The 15,653-nt window shown below is 47.6% G+C and overlaps 4 protein-coding genes and 1 non-coding gene across 5 annotated transcripts; all 5 read left to right on the top strand.

The window, feature by feature from the left end:
- Positions 1-152: 152 nt before the first annotated feature.
- Positions 153-3,031, top strand: F4817DRAFT_345727 (peptidase S28). The gene is made up of 7 exons (XM_049304306.1): positions 153-729; positions 783-890; positions 966-1,438; positions 1,536-1,717; positions 1,836-1,920; positions 1,998-2,078; positions 2,140-3,031. The coding sequence occupies exons 1-7, from the start codon at positions 504-506 to the stop codon at positions 2,572-2,574; spliced, it is 1,590 nt and encodes a 529-aa protein (XP_049156519.1). The 5' UTR covers positions 153-503; the 3' UTR covers positions 2,575-3,031.
- An 86-nt stretch (positions 3,032-3,117) lies between these two features.
- F4817DRAFT_t127 lies at positions 3,118-3,201 on the top strand. The gene has a single exon. It is a non-coding gene; the product is annotated as a tRNA-Arg (tRNA).
- A 123-nt stretch (positions 3,202-3,324) lies between these two features.
- F4817DRAFT_345726 (Tricarboxylate/iron carrier) lies at positions 3,325-5,513 on the top strand. The gene is made up of 4 exons (XM_049304305.1): positions 3,325-3,943; positions 4,007-4,140; positions 4,208-4,302; positions 4,377-5,513. Exons 1-4 carry the CDS (start codon positions 3,840-3,842, stop codon positions 5,064-5,066), a joined length of 1,023 nt encoding a protein of 340 aa, XP_049156518.1. The 5' UTR covers positions 3,325-3,839; the 3' UTR covers positions 5,067-5,513.
- Positions 5,514-10,088: 4,575 nt separating this feature from the next.
- Positions 10,089-12,153, top strand: F4817DRAFT_360521 (kinase-like protein; the record flags this gene model as incomplete). The annotated part of the gene is made up of 6 exons (XM_049306290.1): positions 10,089-10,673; positions 10,730-10,811; positions 10,866-11,213; positions 11,266-11,728; positions 11,784-11,871; positions 11,929-12,153. The coding sequence occupies 6 exons, from the start codon at positions 10,089-10,091 to the stop codon at positions 12,151-12,153; spliced, it is 1,791 nt and encodes a 596-aa protein (XP_049156517.1).
- A 270-nt stretch (positions 12,154-12,423) lies between these two features.
- Positions 12,424-15,512, top strand: F4817DRAFT_201617 (uncharacterized protein). Its single transcript, XM_049298587.1, has one exon. The coding sequence runs from the start codon at positions 13,072-13,074 to the stop codon at positions 15,271-15,273; it is 2,202 nt and encodes a 733-aa protein (XP_049156516.1). The 5' UTR covers positions 12,424-13,071; the 3' UTR covers positions 15,274-15,512.
- Positions 15,513-15,653: the final 141 nt, after the last annotated feature.

Raw genomic sequence — 15,653 nt, 5'->3', positions numbered from 1 at the left:
CCATACATATACACTTTTAATAGAATGGGATTATAAGACATTGTAGACAAAGAGGGGTTAGGCGGATAGGTTCATAGCTCTTTACGCAGTGACATAATTCGTTTTCATAATCATAGGTTCTAATCGTGACGCTTCTTTATAAGTGATGACCACTAGGATCTGACCGCGTTTTGAAGTTACATGCGAGTCAACTATCTACCTGTAAGCAGCCAGGCACCTCCACTAATAAACCGGGATAGTATCTAGTCAGCATGCAATGCGACGTCGTGCAACTTTCCTAACCAAGGAATTGTTTGCGTTACTTCTTATCGTATTTGACGAACTCGACTAGGTAGCGCACGCAAGCTGACGTGCTAGAAGATGATATCTAACCGGTTAGGTTAGTGAGTGTACTTGGTTAAGCCCTCAGCTCCCGTCGATCCGGATCTCCATAGCATATAATTCCCAACCTTGGCACTCTGCTATCCGTTTTCCTGGTATCGCATAGTCTTTTAGCCAGGGACATGAAGCTGAATTGGTTGTCGATTGGCCTCTTGGCCGCCCTGTCTCGGGATGCCGGAGCAATGCAAATAAAGCGTGAAGCGCCTCGGGATAAGCTTCAATATGGTGTCCACTACTTCGATCAGAAGATCAACCACTTCCCCGACAATGAGCTGTTCTCCAAGTCCAATCTGAGCCATGGCACCTTCAAGCAGCGATATTACTTTGACAGCTCTTACTATAAGCCTGGTTAGTTTACATGATGTCCTATGCTTGATATAGCAATGTTAACCTCTTTACAGGCGGGCCTGTCTACTTGTACATCTCGGGAGAGACCAGCGGTCCGAGTAGATTCTCAAATCTACAGACTGGAATTATTCAAATTTTGATGCAAGCTACAAATGGCTTAGGTACGTCTCGTATAGAAGAACAGAGATAACTTATGATGCAGACGAGAATAGAACCAGTACTAACGAGTTTTGAAGGTGTCATTCTTGAGAACCGTTACTATGGAGCTTCTTACCCCTTCAAGACCAGCACCACGGATGAGCTACTCTTCCTCACTACAAACCAAACCATAGCTGACAACGCCCACTTTGCTCAGAATGCTGTGTTCCCCGGTGTTAATGGAAGCCTCACTGCACCTAACACGCCATGGATAGTGTACGGCGGTAGCTTGGCAGGAGCGCAGACGGCTGCATCGATTAAGGTGTACGGAGACATCCTCTACGGTGGAATTGCCGCTTCAGCTCCGATTAAGGTGAGTGTGGGCTATCCTGAATGGTACAAACCCATCCAGAAATACGCTCCTCAGGATTGTGTGACACGAATCAATAAGATCGTGGACAATTTCGACCTCCTTGTGGCCAAGAACCACACCAAAGCAATCAAGCAGTTCAAGGCTCTCTTCGGTCTCGAATCTCTAACGGACCACCGAGACTTTGCAGCAGCTATTGCAGTGAGTTCCCTTCTTTTACCTCGTAACCAAGAAAACTCAGTCCTGAGCATGGGACTTCCATCCCCAACTTCGACTAGCTACTAACTCATATATATAGGACCCTATAGGAAATCCTGGATTCTACCACTCAAATACGTGGCAGGAGTTGAATTGGAATTCCACTTACGGACCGAGGGACTTTTTCTACTTCTGCGGCAATGTTTCTGATATAGATGCCCCGGAAGAGATCACCCAACTGGACAATGTGTTGGCGAACTACACCAATGGTGAACCCTGGACGTAAGACTCCCTACAGGTCAATTTCTATCGAGTTATCCACTCTGTTCCGTTTCGGAATTGGAAAAACCATACCTTTATTTCCCGTACATCGTGTTAGTGGCTAATACACTTCTTATAGTGGTCTTGGTAGTTATGCCAATTACGTGAAGCGTCATACCCTCCCACTGTGTCCTTCGGGGGACTATAATAGCAACGATTGCTGGGTGAGTAACTATTTCATCCCCTCCTGCACGCTGGCCACCCAGAATATCAACCCATTCGTAACTAATTCTCGTTATAGGGAACTCAAAATGCATCAGCATGGGCTAGTATAGAAAACACTTCTACACGCTCGTATCTTTATACAAGCTGTATAGAGCAGGTGAGGATACCGCTATATACCACTTGATCCCCAAGCGCGAACCAGAAGCTAACAAACCAAGGGTGCATATATCGCAGCACCAAAAGAGGGACCGGCTTTATTGTCTCGAGTGGTAGATACCGACTACGAGCAACAGTGGTGCCGCTGGGCATTTGCGCCGGGGAAATACAACTCAATCCCCTCCACTCCCGACGTGGATGCATACAACGACTTCGGCGCATTCAACTTCGCAGCCGACCGGCTGGCATTCATCGACGGGGACCAGGATGTGTGGAACGACCTGTGCTACCACTCCAACTTCGCGCCCGCGCGTACGTCGTCTGACCTACACCCGGAGCTACTCATCACCGGGGCGGGTCACCACTGGGACTCGTACGGCATCCTGGATGTAGAAGCCGAGCCGCAGTTCATCCGAGAGGCGCATAAGTGGGAGATCAAGACGGTGAAGAAGTGGCTTAGGGACTTTGACGACTGGAAGCAGTCGAAGAAGCTGTAGAGGATGATACTTGAGAGTATCATAGCACGGATGGCTCACGCGAATAACGAGATATTTAAAAGCATGTGTTTTAGATAGTAGTCACCATACTTAATGTATACCTCTATTGGAGATATGACCCTCGGGTATTTAAGCATTGATGCTCACTTCGTATTATGTGGTTTGGTGAGAAGTAGCCGGTAAGAAGATCAAACGTAATGTTACAAAAGGCTTGTTTTAGGATAAACTACATCTCGTCGTGAAAGTAGCAGGTGTACAAATTTAAGACATTTTAAAGATGGGATGATACGCATAGGAGCAATGTGAAAATAAAAGCAAATCCCTGATTTTTCGAATATGATGCCGCTATGAAAAGGTGAAAGACCTTACGTAATAATGTTGCCAGTCGACTTCCTAGGAAGTTGTTGAATCCATTAGTTAACGCTAAGTAGGTCTCCACATACATAGTGTAGGTACGTCCGTGAAATGATTGGATGATCGGATGAATTTTCTGTAAAATACCACTTGAAATATAAAGCTATATTTCTTGCTCGGTCTTCAACGGGGCGCATGGCCTAATGGTAAGGCGTCAGATTTCGGTTCTACGACGACCTCTGAAGATTGCAGGTTCGATCCCTGCTGTGCTCGAATTTTCAAGCCATCTCTTCAAACCAGAGACCACTCTGGGATTTGATTTTTTTGTATTTTTCTTACCTTTGGTCTTGGAGTATATATAATTGCACCTTGATACGTTATATATTCTATTCATGTAGATTTTTGATTTTATATCCTATATAATACTGTGGAATATCCTATGTTTTTCTCATTACCTGGGAGGTATGTAGGTAGATGCTTCATTTCTCTGGATCTCGTTTAAGTGCCCCGCGTTGCCCTGTTATCTACCTGTACGTACCTACTTGAAAAGATACGATGGCCGAGATCGGCCCACTAAAAAATTGCTTTGTGACTCGTGAGAATCATGCCTTCCTGTAAAGAATGCCGGCTGAAGCCGTGAGCTAAGGCTTTTCATCGCCGGGACCGACTTACAAAGGGTACAAACAATAACGGAGGATAAGTGCTTCCACTCCCACTCCCACTCCCACTCCCACTTTCACCCCTCGCATACGTTCCGTTGGCGGGTACTACCTGTTTATGCCGGCAGCCTTCTTACGTCGGCTAAGCTTGTAGGACCAGCTGTCCGCTCCTTTCAACTTTGGACTTTGGCAATTGGTCGCGCGTAACTGAGCGAAGGAATCGCATAAATCGCATAATTCGCAACTTTCACTATGTCGGCTTCTTTGCCTGGCAGTCGGGAGCTGCCCGAGTCGCAATATGACTTAAGCACGTATTGGGGCCGTGTTAAACAGACGGCAACGATTACAGATCCAAGGTATTGCTAGCTTCCAATCTTTTACCAGTGACTGTTTCTCTGACGTGTATCCTTTCGTTATAGAACCCTCTTCGTTGGAAACCATGGTCTTGAACAAGCCAAAAAGCTGTTGGTCGCATATAAGCAAGGCGAGATCAAGGATATGACGCCGGAATTATGGAAGGCGAAGAAGATCGTCGACTCTACACTGCATCCTGGTACGATAGCATGATGAACTTGACGTGTTCCGTAGTTTCGAACTGCTGGGCTAATCGGGCTCCCTAGAAACCGGAGAGCCAGTCCTCCTCCCCTTCCGAATGTCCTGCTTCGTGTTCTCGAATTTGATCGTTACGGCTGGAATGCTTACGCCGGGTTTAAAGGTACGCGCACCATCCTGTACTACGACCTGAGCGGAAGCAGCTTGAAGATATACTTACCTAAAGCGCAATAATAGAACACCGGGACTGTTCTCTGGCAAATCACCAATCAGTCTCTTAATGTTGCCATCAACCACGCGAACGCGAACAAATCAAACCCGCTCTCTTACTCGAAAATCGTCCAATCGTACTTCCTTGCCGTCGGCGCATCTTGTTCCGTGGCAGTAGGTCTGAATTCGATCATCCCCCGTCTGAAGGGATTTTCGCCGTCGACGAAGCTCATTCTCGGGCGGCTCGTGCCCTTTGCAGCCGTAGCGTCCGCCGGTGCGCTAAACGTGTTCCTCATGCGCGGCGAGGAGATGCGCACGGGAATTGACGTGTTCCCCGTGCTCTCGGAGGCGGACAAGGCGCGGCTGGCGAAGGAGGGCAAAGCTGAAAATGACGTGCCGAGCCTGGGCAAGAGCAAGAAGGCCGCGACACTAGCGGTCAGCGAGACGGCGCTCAGCCGCGTCTTCAATAGCAGCCCCATCATGGTCGTCCCGCCGCTGATCCTTGTGCGCCTTCAGCGCACCGAGTGGCTCAAGAAGAACCCCCGCTACACGCTGCCCATCAACCTCGGCTTGATCCTCGGCATGAGTTTCCTCGCGCTACCGTTTGCGTTGGCGGCGTTCCCGCAGCGCCAGAAGATCAGCGCAGATAGCTTAGAGGAGGAGTTTCACGGCCGTGGAGGAGATGGGGGGATGGTCGTGTTCAATCGTGGTATCTAGACGGAATTCATCATTGTTCGGCGGCGTTAGGTAGCCACGTTAGGCGTTTCTGGAGCGAAACAAGTCGAGGGGGATTGTGTTTGCTACTTAACATGGTCTCGATGATTTAGTTTGAGGGGAGAAGAAGACGTCAAACAAGTATCACATAGTTTGATGTCATGGCACAGTTAGTACCTACCTATAAGAGATTATACTTCGTCATAGATGAGACGCAATGGTAGCTTTGTTAGCGTCACTAGACGCGGAGATAAGAAGGACATGAAATAGAATGAAATAGAAACAGTTATCAAACCCTCTTATTAAATAGCTCGTAGCAATTGCCTCCTTCAGGATGCGAGAAGGAAATTGGTTTCCGGGTCTCAGCTTCGATCGTCAAACCGTCTTGGCGTGCTTCTTGACGCGTGCCCGGGGTACATGTGACGAGTTCGGCAAGACTTGTCCATGGCCGGCAGGGTTTAGGAGGGGCTGTTCTCTTACATGTTGCCTACCTAGGTACTTACCTCTAATAATATGAATCTAAATACGTATCCTTCCATTCCACGAGGAGTGCTTGCTCGCTACAGGGGCGAGCTAGAGATCCTTTCTAAGATCTGGCGGTCTGAGCGCGACACAGCTGCGTATTACATTACATTAGATAGGTATTCTGGCTTTACAAAGGAATACAGACGAAGGACCGTAGTGTAGATTGCGGAGATAGGGATTGTGGGTTTATTATATGTAGGGAATAGTATCCTATTTATTGCGCATAGAAAGGAAATACGAAGGCTTCAATGGAGCCTCATGAAGGATTAACAAGGGCTGACGAGCGGCACTGCTGCCATTACACTAGATAAGTCATTTTTATTACTATGGTAGAAGACGCTTCGGTTCTGAGATGCGAGACATAATCGTATTACTAAATGTATTTATTATATTCGGTTTGCCCGGCGTACGGTTAAAAAGCCCGCCTATTCTGATGACGACGAAACGCATATGTAAAACTGGGTGCCTTTTTATAGGTTTATTTATCTGGCCAATGCCGCAGGAGGATTATTTAGAACTTGGCTCGGTCTGGGCCCCGATCTGGGAATTGTATATACCTACCTAGGTACATAAAACTTGCCCCAGGTAGGAATATACATATATTATTGATGGTACGGCATTGAACACTTGTTCAAAAATAACATCATAAGATTTGATAACCGCCTTAATGCTGGGCCGAAGGGACCACTTACATGAGGAAAGGCGCGAAATAACCCGTGATGTAGGAAGCGGACGACTTTTTGTCGGGAAGCGGATGACTTCATTAGGACGTGGGCATACTTAACTGCGCAGAGGGATGCGTAAGAATTGGACATCAAAGAGGTGTAGGGCAACGTAATAATTCCTCAAACCACTTAAATGTAAACCAGACTTGGCGAGTCATGATATTACAAGGTGGTTAGGTACTTATAGTCTCGAAACCGGACGACCTTAACGACCTTATTATTTGAGTTGTCTTCATCTTCTTTCTGTAGTGATAACTCAAAATTGTCGATCAAAAGGCTTTGCCCTTTTTACACTAGGCTTTGGAGCTGAAAACAAGTCGGGATTGAACGTTTCTTTGGAATGTAATTGACGATTGTCAGTGTACACCTGGTGTAAGCTAGGCAAGCGGTGGGTTCATTTTAATTTAGTTTCTCGTCAGATGAAAACGTTGGCCCGTTGTCCCGACTCCCTTGGAGGCTTGGATTGCAGCGTGGTAACAGGGAATGGTTGAGGTCCAGCCGGTGGACGAATAATATTCCCTACTACCTAGCTAAAGAAAACGTCTTATGAAGTAGGTATTGTTTGTTATAAGATACCTTCCACTTAGTAGACATACCTACTTGAAGAACTGGTTATTATCAAGCCAAATGCGCACGTCTCAAGTTGCCGGCTGATAATTGGAAGACTCACGTCGTTCAAAAAACAGCCATGGGCCGAGTAATCCTAAACCGGGATTTGTGCTCAAGAATCATGGGATGCCACGCAGGCAGAAAAGAAGAAAGAAAAAAAAGCCTCTCTGCTTACTTATTACGGACGGCTTGGGACGGGCAGAACGGGGACTTGTTCCTTCAAGTAGGTAGTCATCAGCTATGTATGTATGATTGAAGCAAAGACCGGACCCATTGAAATCGATAAGGCTGCAAGTGAAAAATCGTGATACTAGTTGCGTTGTACTGAGGTGAGGGGAAAAAAAAGCTAATGCTGCAAGAGATGCAAGAGATGCATAGGCGACGCTAAAGAAGCAGACAAACTTGGGCGAACCAGATGTCCAGTACCAATAGTACATATGTATGTGGCGATATTTGCCGCCTGCGATGTCGTTTACTGCTGGCAGAAGAGGGTTTAGGGGTCCTTTGAATGGACCCGATGGAATTCTAGCGAGGTAGGTAGGTAGGTATCTAAGGTAATGAGGTAGTATTCCCGAAGGGGTCCCACTGACCAGCCAATCCAGCGCAATCACTTCCTGTGTAGGAAAGGGTCTACTTTAAAAGTAAGAGAAGAAAGAAATCGGGATACGAGCGAAACGAATTAAGAAAAAAAAACTTGTCGAGACATATCAACTGTTTTCCCCATCTTGATAAGCAGCCCCGGATGTTGGGAATATGTAATTACTTATGTCTGATGTATGATGATATAGATGGCTGGCCAACATTGTCAAACGTGTGTGTAAGTAAGTCAAGTAAAAGGTTGCCGGTATCGACGGGGAAGAAATCAGCGATAGCAGATACCCTGGAGATAATATCCGTTGCCCATGACACCTGATACCTGATACCTGATACCTGATTTCAATGTTCAGGTACATCAGGTACCTACCTATGTTAGGTATCCTTGAATGTGAGATAATGTTGTTTTTAACCATGTAGGTTGGTGCCCTCTTAAGTCGGTCGTCGGAGGCGATGGGAAGATGAAGACAGTAAATTTTATAAAATATATACTGTGGAAACTCCACGGTTGTTGCCTTCGGAATCTGAGAAAATCAATCTTTGGCTCCTCCCCCATACCGTGCGGGGAGGGGTCATTAATCTATTGTTATTGGGGTATTTTTGGTATTAACTATAAAAATTACATGTACCTGTATAGGTATTTACATGTCACACAGGTACTTGGTTTAGATAGAAGGTACTTAATATTATCTATCGACGCTATGGGTTTAAGTTGTAATGATAGCGTGGTAATAAGTAATTCCTGGGGCGAATTAGCAAGACGAAGAAGACCCACCGATTACTTCATTCTCACCACACAGCCAAACAGCGTGGGCGAAGTCCGAAACAAGAGGCAGAACCCGTGAATCCGCCATGTACATACCTAACTTATGTATCTCCATGTACATATTCCATTTTGTATGTGCATCTGTCAACCACATGCCTGTATTTGCCCTGTATCTGCCCTGTATTCTGCTGTATCACACAGCCTGGCAGCCTGGTGCGTTATGAGAGAACCCACGAGTAAATCATTACCACCACCTCATCCTGCATTGCGGCAGCGCAGGACTTCATTCACATTCACATTCACAATTCACACTCGAGACTAGATTCCTCTCCTCCTTTCTCTCTGCTTTGAAATTGCCTCGAAGCACCAAGAGTGTTATTGCTTATTCTTGTCTCCTAGAGGTAGACAAGTATACATTTTCGGCCGTCGTTCTTAATGCTGTCGTCAACAAGAAGACTATGCCCTACTTCAACCACCTGTAGCGAGTACTTTCGTCACAGGCACGTCTTGTCCTTCCACCTTCGAGAGCCAAACCGTCAACAGTACTCGATCGAGCAATCATCTTTGAACGCTTTAATAATATAAAGACATTGATCACGTGCATAATTGCACATTGGTAGCAGACGAGACGATACAACGACAGAAGCCATCATCCTACCTACAAAGCTTTGCACTTCAACCTTGCAATCTACGATCAACCGTATTATCCTCGGTTACCGAAGCCCCGACCTTCGAACCCTCTATGCCACAGGCCAAAAACGAACAGCTGAGGAGGAAATAGAGGAAAAGGAAAATAAAGATCACTACCTAGGAAAATATTGATAATTAATTGTTCGCTTTGGATTGCAAGTTCTGGCCTGCAAGTTCTGGCCTGCAAGTTCTGGCCTACCTAACATCACAGTCACCACATTTGGGATTTCTTTAGTTCGTACCCACTCTGCTTAGCAAGTTGCTTAGCAGGTTGCTTAGCAGGTTAGGTAGGTACCTAAACGGAGGTACCTAATCGCTTATTGGTGCTGCCAACTCAGCCTACGAACCTTGGAATTCGGTCGCAGCGGTTGCTATTCCCTTCGCGATTAAACTGGCCTACCACTGGCCTACTACGGGCCTACTACTGGTCACTGTTAAGAGCGTTCCGCACTCTTTTCGGTAAGGATTTAAATCCTAGGCCCAACGTCGCCTAAGTTACAGCGCCGAACAAGTGCCTTTTAACCTAAAGGACCCTTAAGGGCAGCGCAATTAGCCCCGAACAGCCCCGAACAGCCACGAACAGCGCGACATCAGTAGGAAAAAAAAAGTAACCTGCACTGGCCCCCCGGTACGTGTTGTACTCTTGGAAAGTGCACACGAAACAATTCCCAACCATCCCAATCCTAGAACTCTCTCTCCACGGGATCTTTCACCTCCTCTCTCACAATTTATTGACATTTGAATAAAATGTCAACGCCGACTACTGCAACGGCTACACTCCCTCCGCATTATCGTCATCATCATCACTCAACTCATCACTATCCGCCCTATTCAAACCTACAGGGCGGTGGTTCTTCATATAGATCAGTTGCTGGTGCTACTTCTGCAAACCCTATCCTCCCCACCCCGGCTTCGACAGCCTCGACAGCGACCGTCTCTAATCGACACCACGCCGCTTCTTCGTCATCTTCGTATACTACTAGTACATCCTACGCCACAAGTCAAACAATTCAACCCTCTACAAATGGAGTAACCGCATCAGTAGCCACTGCGAGACCAACCAAAGATTCCTCGAGAACCAATTCTACTCCTCGGTTAGACTCAAATCACGCCAATATGCCTCCCTCGGTCGCCTCCGCCGCCTCCGCAGCCCAGTCCTTCCCCGACAGCCAACCGAGAAAACGTCGCCGTTCTAAGGAACCGGATTGGAAGAGTTTCTATAAAAACGGCTTGCCTAAAGAAGTTATTGTCATACATGACACCCCCGAGCCGGAGGAACAGAAGTATTCGGTCGCTACTGTGTCACGAACATACGCGAATGGTGTTGGGAATGATGCTACCCCCCGTCATACAGCCAAGAGACGAAGAAAGGACGATGTTATTCAAAATGATGACTTGTACGAACCAAGTGTAAATGGTTCTTACCAGCAAACCTCTACTAGTGGTTCTACTTCTACCGATCGCACGACGTCGGCCCACAACACTACAGCTGCTACCTCGCTCGGGTCTTTGTCCTCGAATAGTCAATATGACTACGAGAGTCATAACACTGGTCAGAAGAGGAAGAGGACCAGGCAGCAGATTGCTCAAGAAGCGAAGAGAAGGGAAGTCGAAGTTCTCGGTGATGCTTTCGTCACATACCGCCCTCCTCAGAAGCCTGTCAAGAAAGCTGGTGATGTGACTGTTAGGGTTGTTAATGATGTAAGCGGTTCCATTCTTGCATCTGTGCGTACTGATTATTAACTTTCGTGTTTTAGCGTTCCCACCAAAGCGGTGCTAGAGTCGACGACGATGACGGTCATTACATTGTTGTCCCTGATGCTGACCTCACATCACAATGTGCGTTCCTAGCTCCTCCCTCCTCATCTTGTTACTCGTCTAATATATTATCAGATCAAATGGTAAAACTGTTAGGGCAAGGTACCTTCGGCAAAGTTGTTCAGGCCCGCGACCGGAGACGAAACAAGCTGGTTGCAATCAAAATCATCCGAGCCGTGCAGAAGTATCGGGACGCTTCCAGAATTGAGCTACGCGTGCTTCAAACTTTGAAGGCCAACGACGAGGAGAACCGAAACCGATGTATACACCTTCGAGACTGTTTCGACTACCGTGGGCACATCTGTATAGTAATGGACCTACTCGGTTCAAGTGTATTCGACTTCCTCAAGAGCAACAACTTTGTTCCTTTCCCTAATAGCCAGATCCAGAGCTTTGCCCGACAACTATTCACAAGCGTCGCTTGTAAGCAATTATACCTTCGCGGCACCATTTTACTGTTACTGATTGGTCCCAGTTCTCCACGATCTAAACCTCATCCACACCGATTTGAAGCCGGAGAATATCCTCCTTTGTGATAGCGCCTATCAGACGTTCACTTACAATCGTAGGATACCTTCCTCGTCGGCTGGTGTGAGCCGACAGGCTACTCAGCGCAAGGTCTTACTTGACACTGAGATTCGGCTCATCGATTTTGGATCCGCAACGTTCCAGGATGAGTATCATTCATCTGTTGTTTCGACCAGGCACTACCGCGCACCTGAGATTATACTTGGGTTAGGCTGGTCTTTCCCCTGCGATATATGGAGTATTGGGTGTATATTGGTGGAATTTTTTACTGGCGATGCTCTCTTCCAGACGCACGATAATCTCGAGCACTTGGCCATGATGGAGAATGTTTGTGATAGTCGCATAGACAGTCACCTCGTACAAGCTGTCAATAAGATGGCTACACGAAGCACGGGCAACGCCGCATCCAAGTACGTTGACCCTCTTCACTCAGTTTGTGTACAGCTTCACTAATCCAGATGGCAGATATTTCAAGCGATTAAGATTGGACTACCCTACCGCGGAAACTACACGAGCGTCTAGGCGCTTCGTGAAGAATATGAAACGGTTAAGTGTAAGACTTAGTTACTAACCCATTGTCCTCCTACTTCAGTTGCTGACATAGATTTAGGATATCATACCGGCCTCCAGCCCATTTCTCAGATCCTTCTTGGATCTTCTGCAGAAGATTTTCGTTTATGACCCGGCGAAACGAATCACAGCTCGGCAAGCTCTTGAGCACGAGTGGTTCCGAGAGCCAGCCATTCCAGATGATGGTACTGAGGCGGCGAAGATTAGGTTAGAGCGTATGAGGGAGCACGAGTACCACCCGGCTCGAGGTCCGGCTGCGGGCTAATGGTAATGGGATAACGATTCCTCTATATTCCGATGATACGGCAGTGATACCAAGGCGAACCTGTATATTTGGGGTGGATTTAGGCCTAGCATACAGACAGACATTGCAGTTACAGCTCGCAATTGCCTTTGCTTAGGCAACGGTTGGGGGGCTAGGGCGTTCTGGCCAGCATTTTTGTGCTAATAGTTTTCATGGCATTGAGCATCCGTTACATAAAAATTAGTCTATAACCTCTACGCCGCCGTAGACGGGACGACTTTTGGGACGTTTTCTCAAATATAGAACCCAACTCTAGGGAGCATATTATGCTGCGGAAGATGCGATATTCCCGTATTTCCGCATTCTCGCATTTCCGCTTTGTCACCCGAACGTGAGCCTCGGGGCGTGAATCTCGGAGCGTGAGCCTCGAACATAGGCACTTGAAAGAGAATACAAAGTCACTTTGGCTGTTTATGGCTTGGCAGGATAGTACTACTGTGAGTCTACTCGCTCAAAGTTCCCAACCCTTTGACGGAAGCTAAAGGCAGCGTCATAAGTTTCTTTGAGCATTGTGTCGATCCAAGTCGAGCGGCGACCAGAATAATGTCTTTGTCCTACGAACGAGTAGTTACCGACTTTTTAATAGTTAAGGAACAAAAGAAATGCTTAGGTATTTATGGTGAAGCAAAAGGCCTGCTGCACAACTACTCGAGAGTTCGCGTAGATGTTGCCTGTTTTCGATATGATTAGGAACAATGCCCAAAAATCTGAAGTACATAGCATTAACGCTCCGCGGCCAATTTACAACAACCATTGATTCCTTACTTACTATACCACTACTAGTTACAGAAAGTTATCTAAACTATCAGACCAAATAAGACGAAATCAGAAATATTAAGATCACTTAGGATATTATAGATACAGAGATATACAGCACGGATGAGTATCGATCTTCACCATCCGTCCAGCGAGAACGTTACTCGCCTTACAAAGCTCCTATCCCGACGACCCGAGTATGGAGTTGCTATTCCGTCGAGGAGATGGCTGAACAGGCAGGAGGAGAAAATTAAAAATCTTCCGGATGAATTGCTTCATAATTCGGGCTTATTAAAGCGTCTCTTCATAAAAATCGCCGAAAAGGTTAACCTAGAAGTAATGGACCCGAGGGCAGTGTTGTGTAAGACACATTCCGTTCTCAACCCCTGGCTTATCCGTCGCTTTTTCTTAGCCGTCGCTTACGAGGTAACGGTTCATACGGACGTACTACGCTCGTGGAAGGGCAAGAACAATCACCCAATTCTCGCTGCTTTCGTCGGACGAGTGGACTCTATTGCTGCCCTGTGGACAGATCCGGACTTATACCGCGAGTGCTATGGAACACCACCCTTTGAGAGCCACATGATCTTTGTTCAGTCTGGTTGTGAGGCTTGTATTCTAGGTGCTATGGGTGCCAATGCCCGTGTGCTTGCCGACTTGCGGACCACCCTTATTGACCGGACCGAGAGACGCTCGTCACGCTCCTCAAGTTCATCACGTCCTTCACGTCCATCACGTTCAGCCAAGCGGCGAGCTAGGGAACCAAAACTTAGACGCTACGTCGACGAATGGATTAGGCAACTCACGGAGGAGAGGGCAGCGCAATGCATAGCTATGAGCGATAGCGTACTCGAGGAGCTCAGGCACGTCCGTCCTCAACTTAAAGAGTGGCGACTTCAACGGAGAAAAGAACGTAGTAAAAGTAATGCAGCTTATACCGAATTAAGAAAGACAAGCGATGGTGGAACAGAGTTGAGGTACGTTGCAGAAAATAAGCACTATACGAGGAGGACGAAGAGCGGGATTCCCGTAGCTGTAGCCGATCTAGAGGGCGCGGAAGATCAGAGGAGGGCTGCGTTGTATAGCTTGAAAGACAATGTGAAAAGTGTGTATAGGCCTGACAGTCTGAGCCCCTACTCAGAGCTCGGGGAATCGACAATTGCAGGTGATCCTTTGCCATCTATTAATGAGGAGCAAGATTTATCGGATGGCTACGAAGACCCGGAAGACCCGGATGATCTAGATGATCTGAATGACTTGGGAGACCACCCAGACCTCGACCGAGATTTTGAGGCGGAAGAAAGAGGTAGGCTAAAGGTAACGCAGTGGTACAGTTCTCAGGTATCAAAGTCGGATCTGACACCAGACGATACCAAGTCGGTCTTATCCATGGCCCATCCTGCATTTCGGCCTCCAGGGGATTTCAGTCATATGTCAGCTGCCCCTTCTCCTCTCAATATAAGGGGGCATCGCTCGCGCAGTGCGCCGCCAATCCACGCTACCGCCACCGACAGCGTCTGGACCGACGTCACGGTGTACACCGTGGACAATATAAGGGACGCGCCGCCCGTGCCGGAGATCCCCTCGCAGTACAGGCGTAACAATACCAATCGCAACAACGACAGCGACCGTCCTCCAAGGACCCGCTCGCCAACCCGTCGGCCTGCTACCGCGTTAGGTCATCGCCCGACTCAGAACTCTAGACATTCCACAAGCTCGTCTGTGTATTCCTCTGACCAACGAGCGGATGGGGGGAGTTTATTGAGAAGATTTCTGACTGGCGAGTCTGACGTTACGAGGAGCACCCGCCCAAGGAATAAGACTACCGGGGACAGGGATTCGCAGGGATACACGGCTGTCCTGCCGCATCGGAGCCCCTTCTCGAGTTCGGTGACTGAATTGCCTTCTCCCCAGCGTGATAGCCACGATCACGATAGTAGTCATAGTCGTAGTAATGAGCGTGGCCAAAGCCATGATCGCCACATTAGTCGCAGCCAGAGCCATAACCACGATCGAAACCATGATCGCAGCCATCGCCAACGTCGCCACCATAGTCAAGATCACGGCAGTAGTCACCATCGCAGCCATACTCGTGACCGCGGCAACAGCCATAGTCATAGCCATAGTCATAGCCGCACCCGTAGTCGTAGCGACACTGCCAGGAGCCGGAGCTCGTCACGGACACGTGCGGCGTCCCCCTCGGAGCACGAAGAGCGCGTCTGGAGGGAGAGCTTGGGTATCCGCGCCGAGGACGAGGACGACGGCCTGGGGCCCGAAGACTCGCATAGTGTTGCGTTTTGGCGAGAGCCGAGACGATCTCGGTAAGCTGTTCTGGCTGGCTGTATGGCTGGAGATGAAATGAAATGAAATGAGACGGGGGCGCTATATAGTATAACATTTCGTTGTCGTGTTGGGATATCTAAGGTCGTCGACGTTTATATATATATGTATGTGTGTTAGACGGCCTAGGTCTTACGGACTGAGATGGTTTACTAGCTAGCGTTTCTTGTTACTCGCCTGCTTGTAGAATTACGTTAGTACACGGATAGTATAGTAAAATATCAACCCATTGTTAAACTCTGCAGCTTTTTGAAGTAGTGAAGTTCGAATCGTGATCAGGTTGTAATTCTGTTACCTTAGCACACTTACCTTAGGTGTATATTTAGCAAGGCCTTTGATGAGCTGGCTTTCTAATAAGTTAGGAT

The sequence above is a fragment of the Daldinia loculata genome, assembly GCF_022478755.1.
Source record: "Daldinia loculata strain CBS 113971 unplaced genomic scaffold F4817scaffold_46, whole genome shotgun sequence".
In the NCBI taxonomy this organism is placed as follows: Eukaryota; Fungi; Ascomycota; class Sordariomycetes; order Xylariales; family Hypoxylaceae; genus Daldinia; species Daldinia loculata.
Note: the sequence above shows the minus strand (reverse complement) of the source record. Positions and strands in the feature narration are given on the sequence as shown.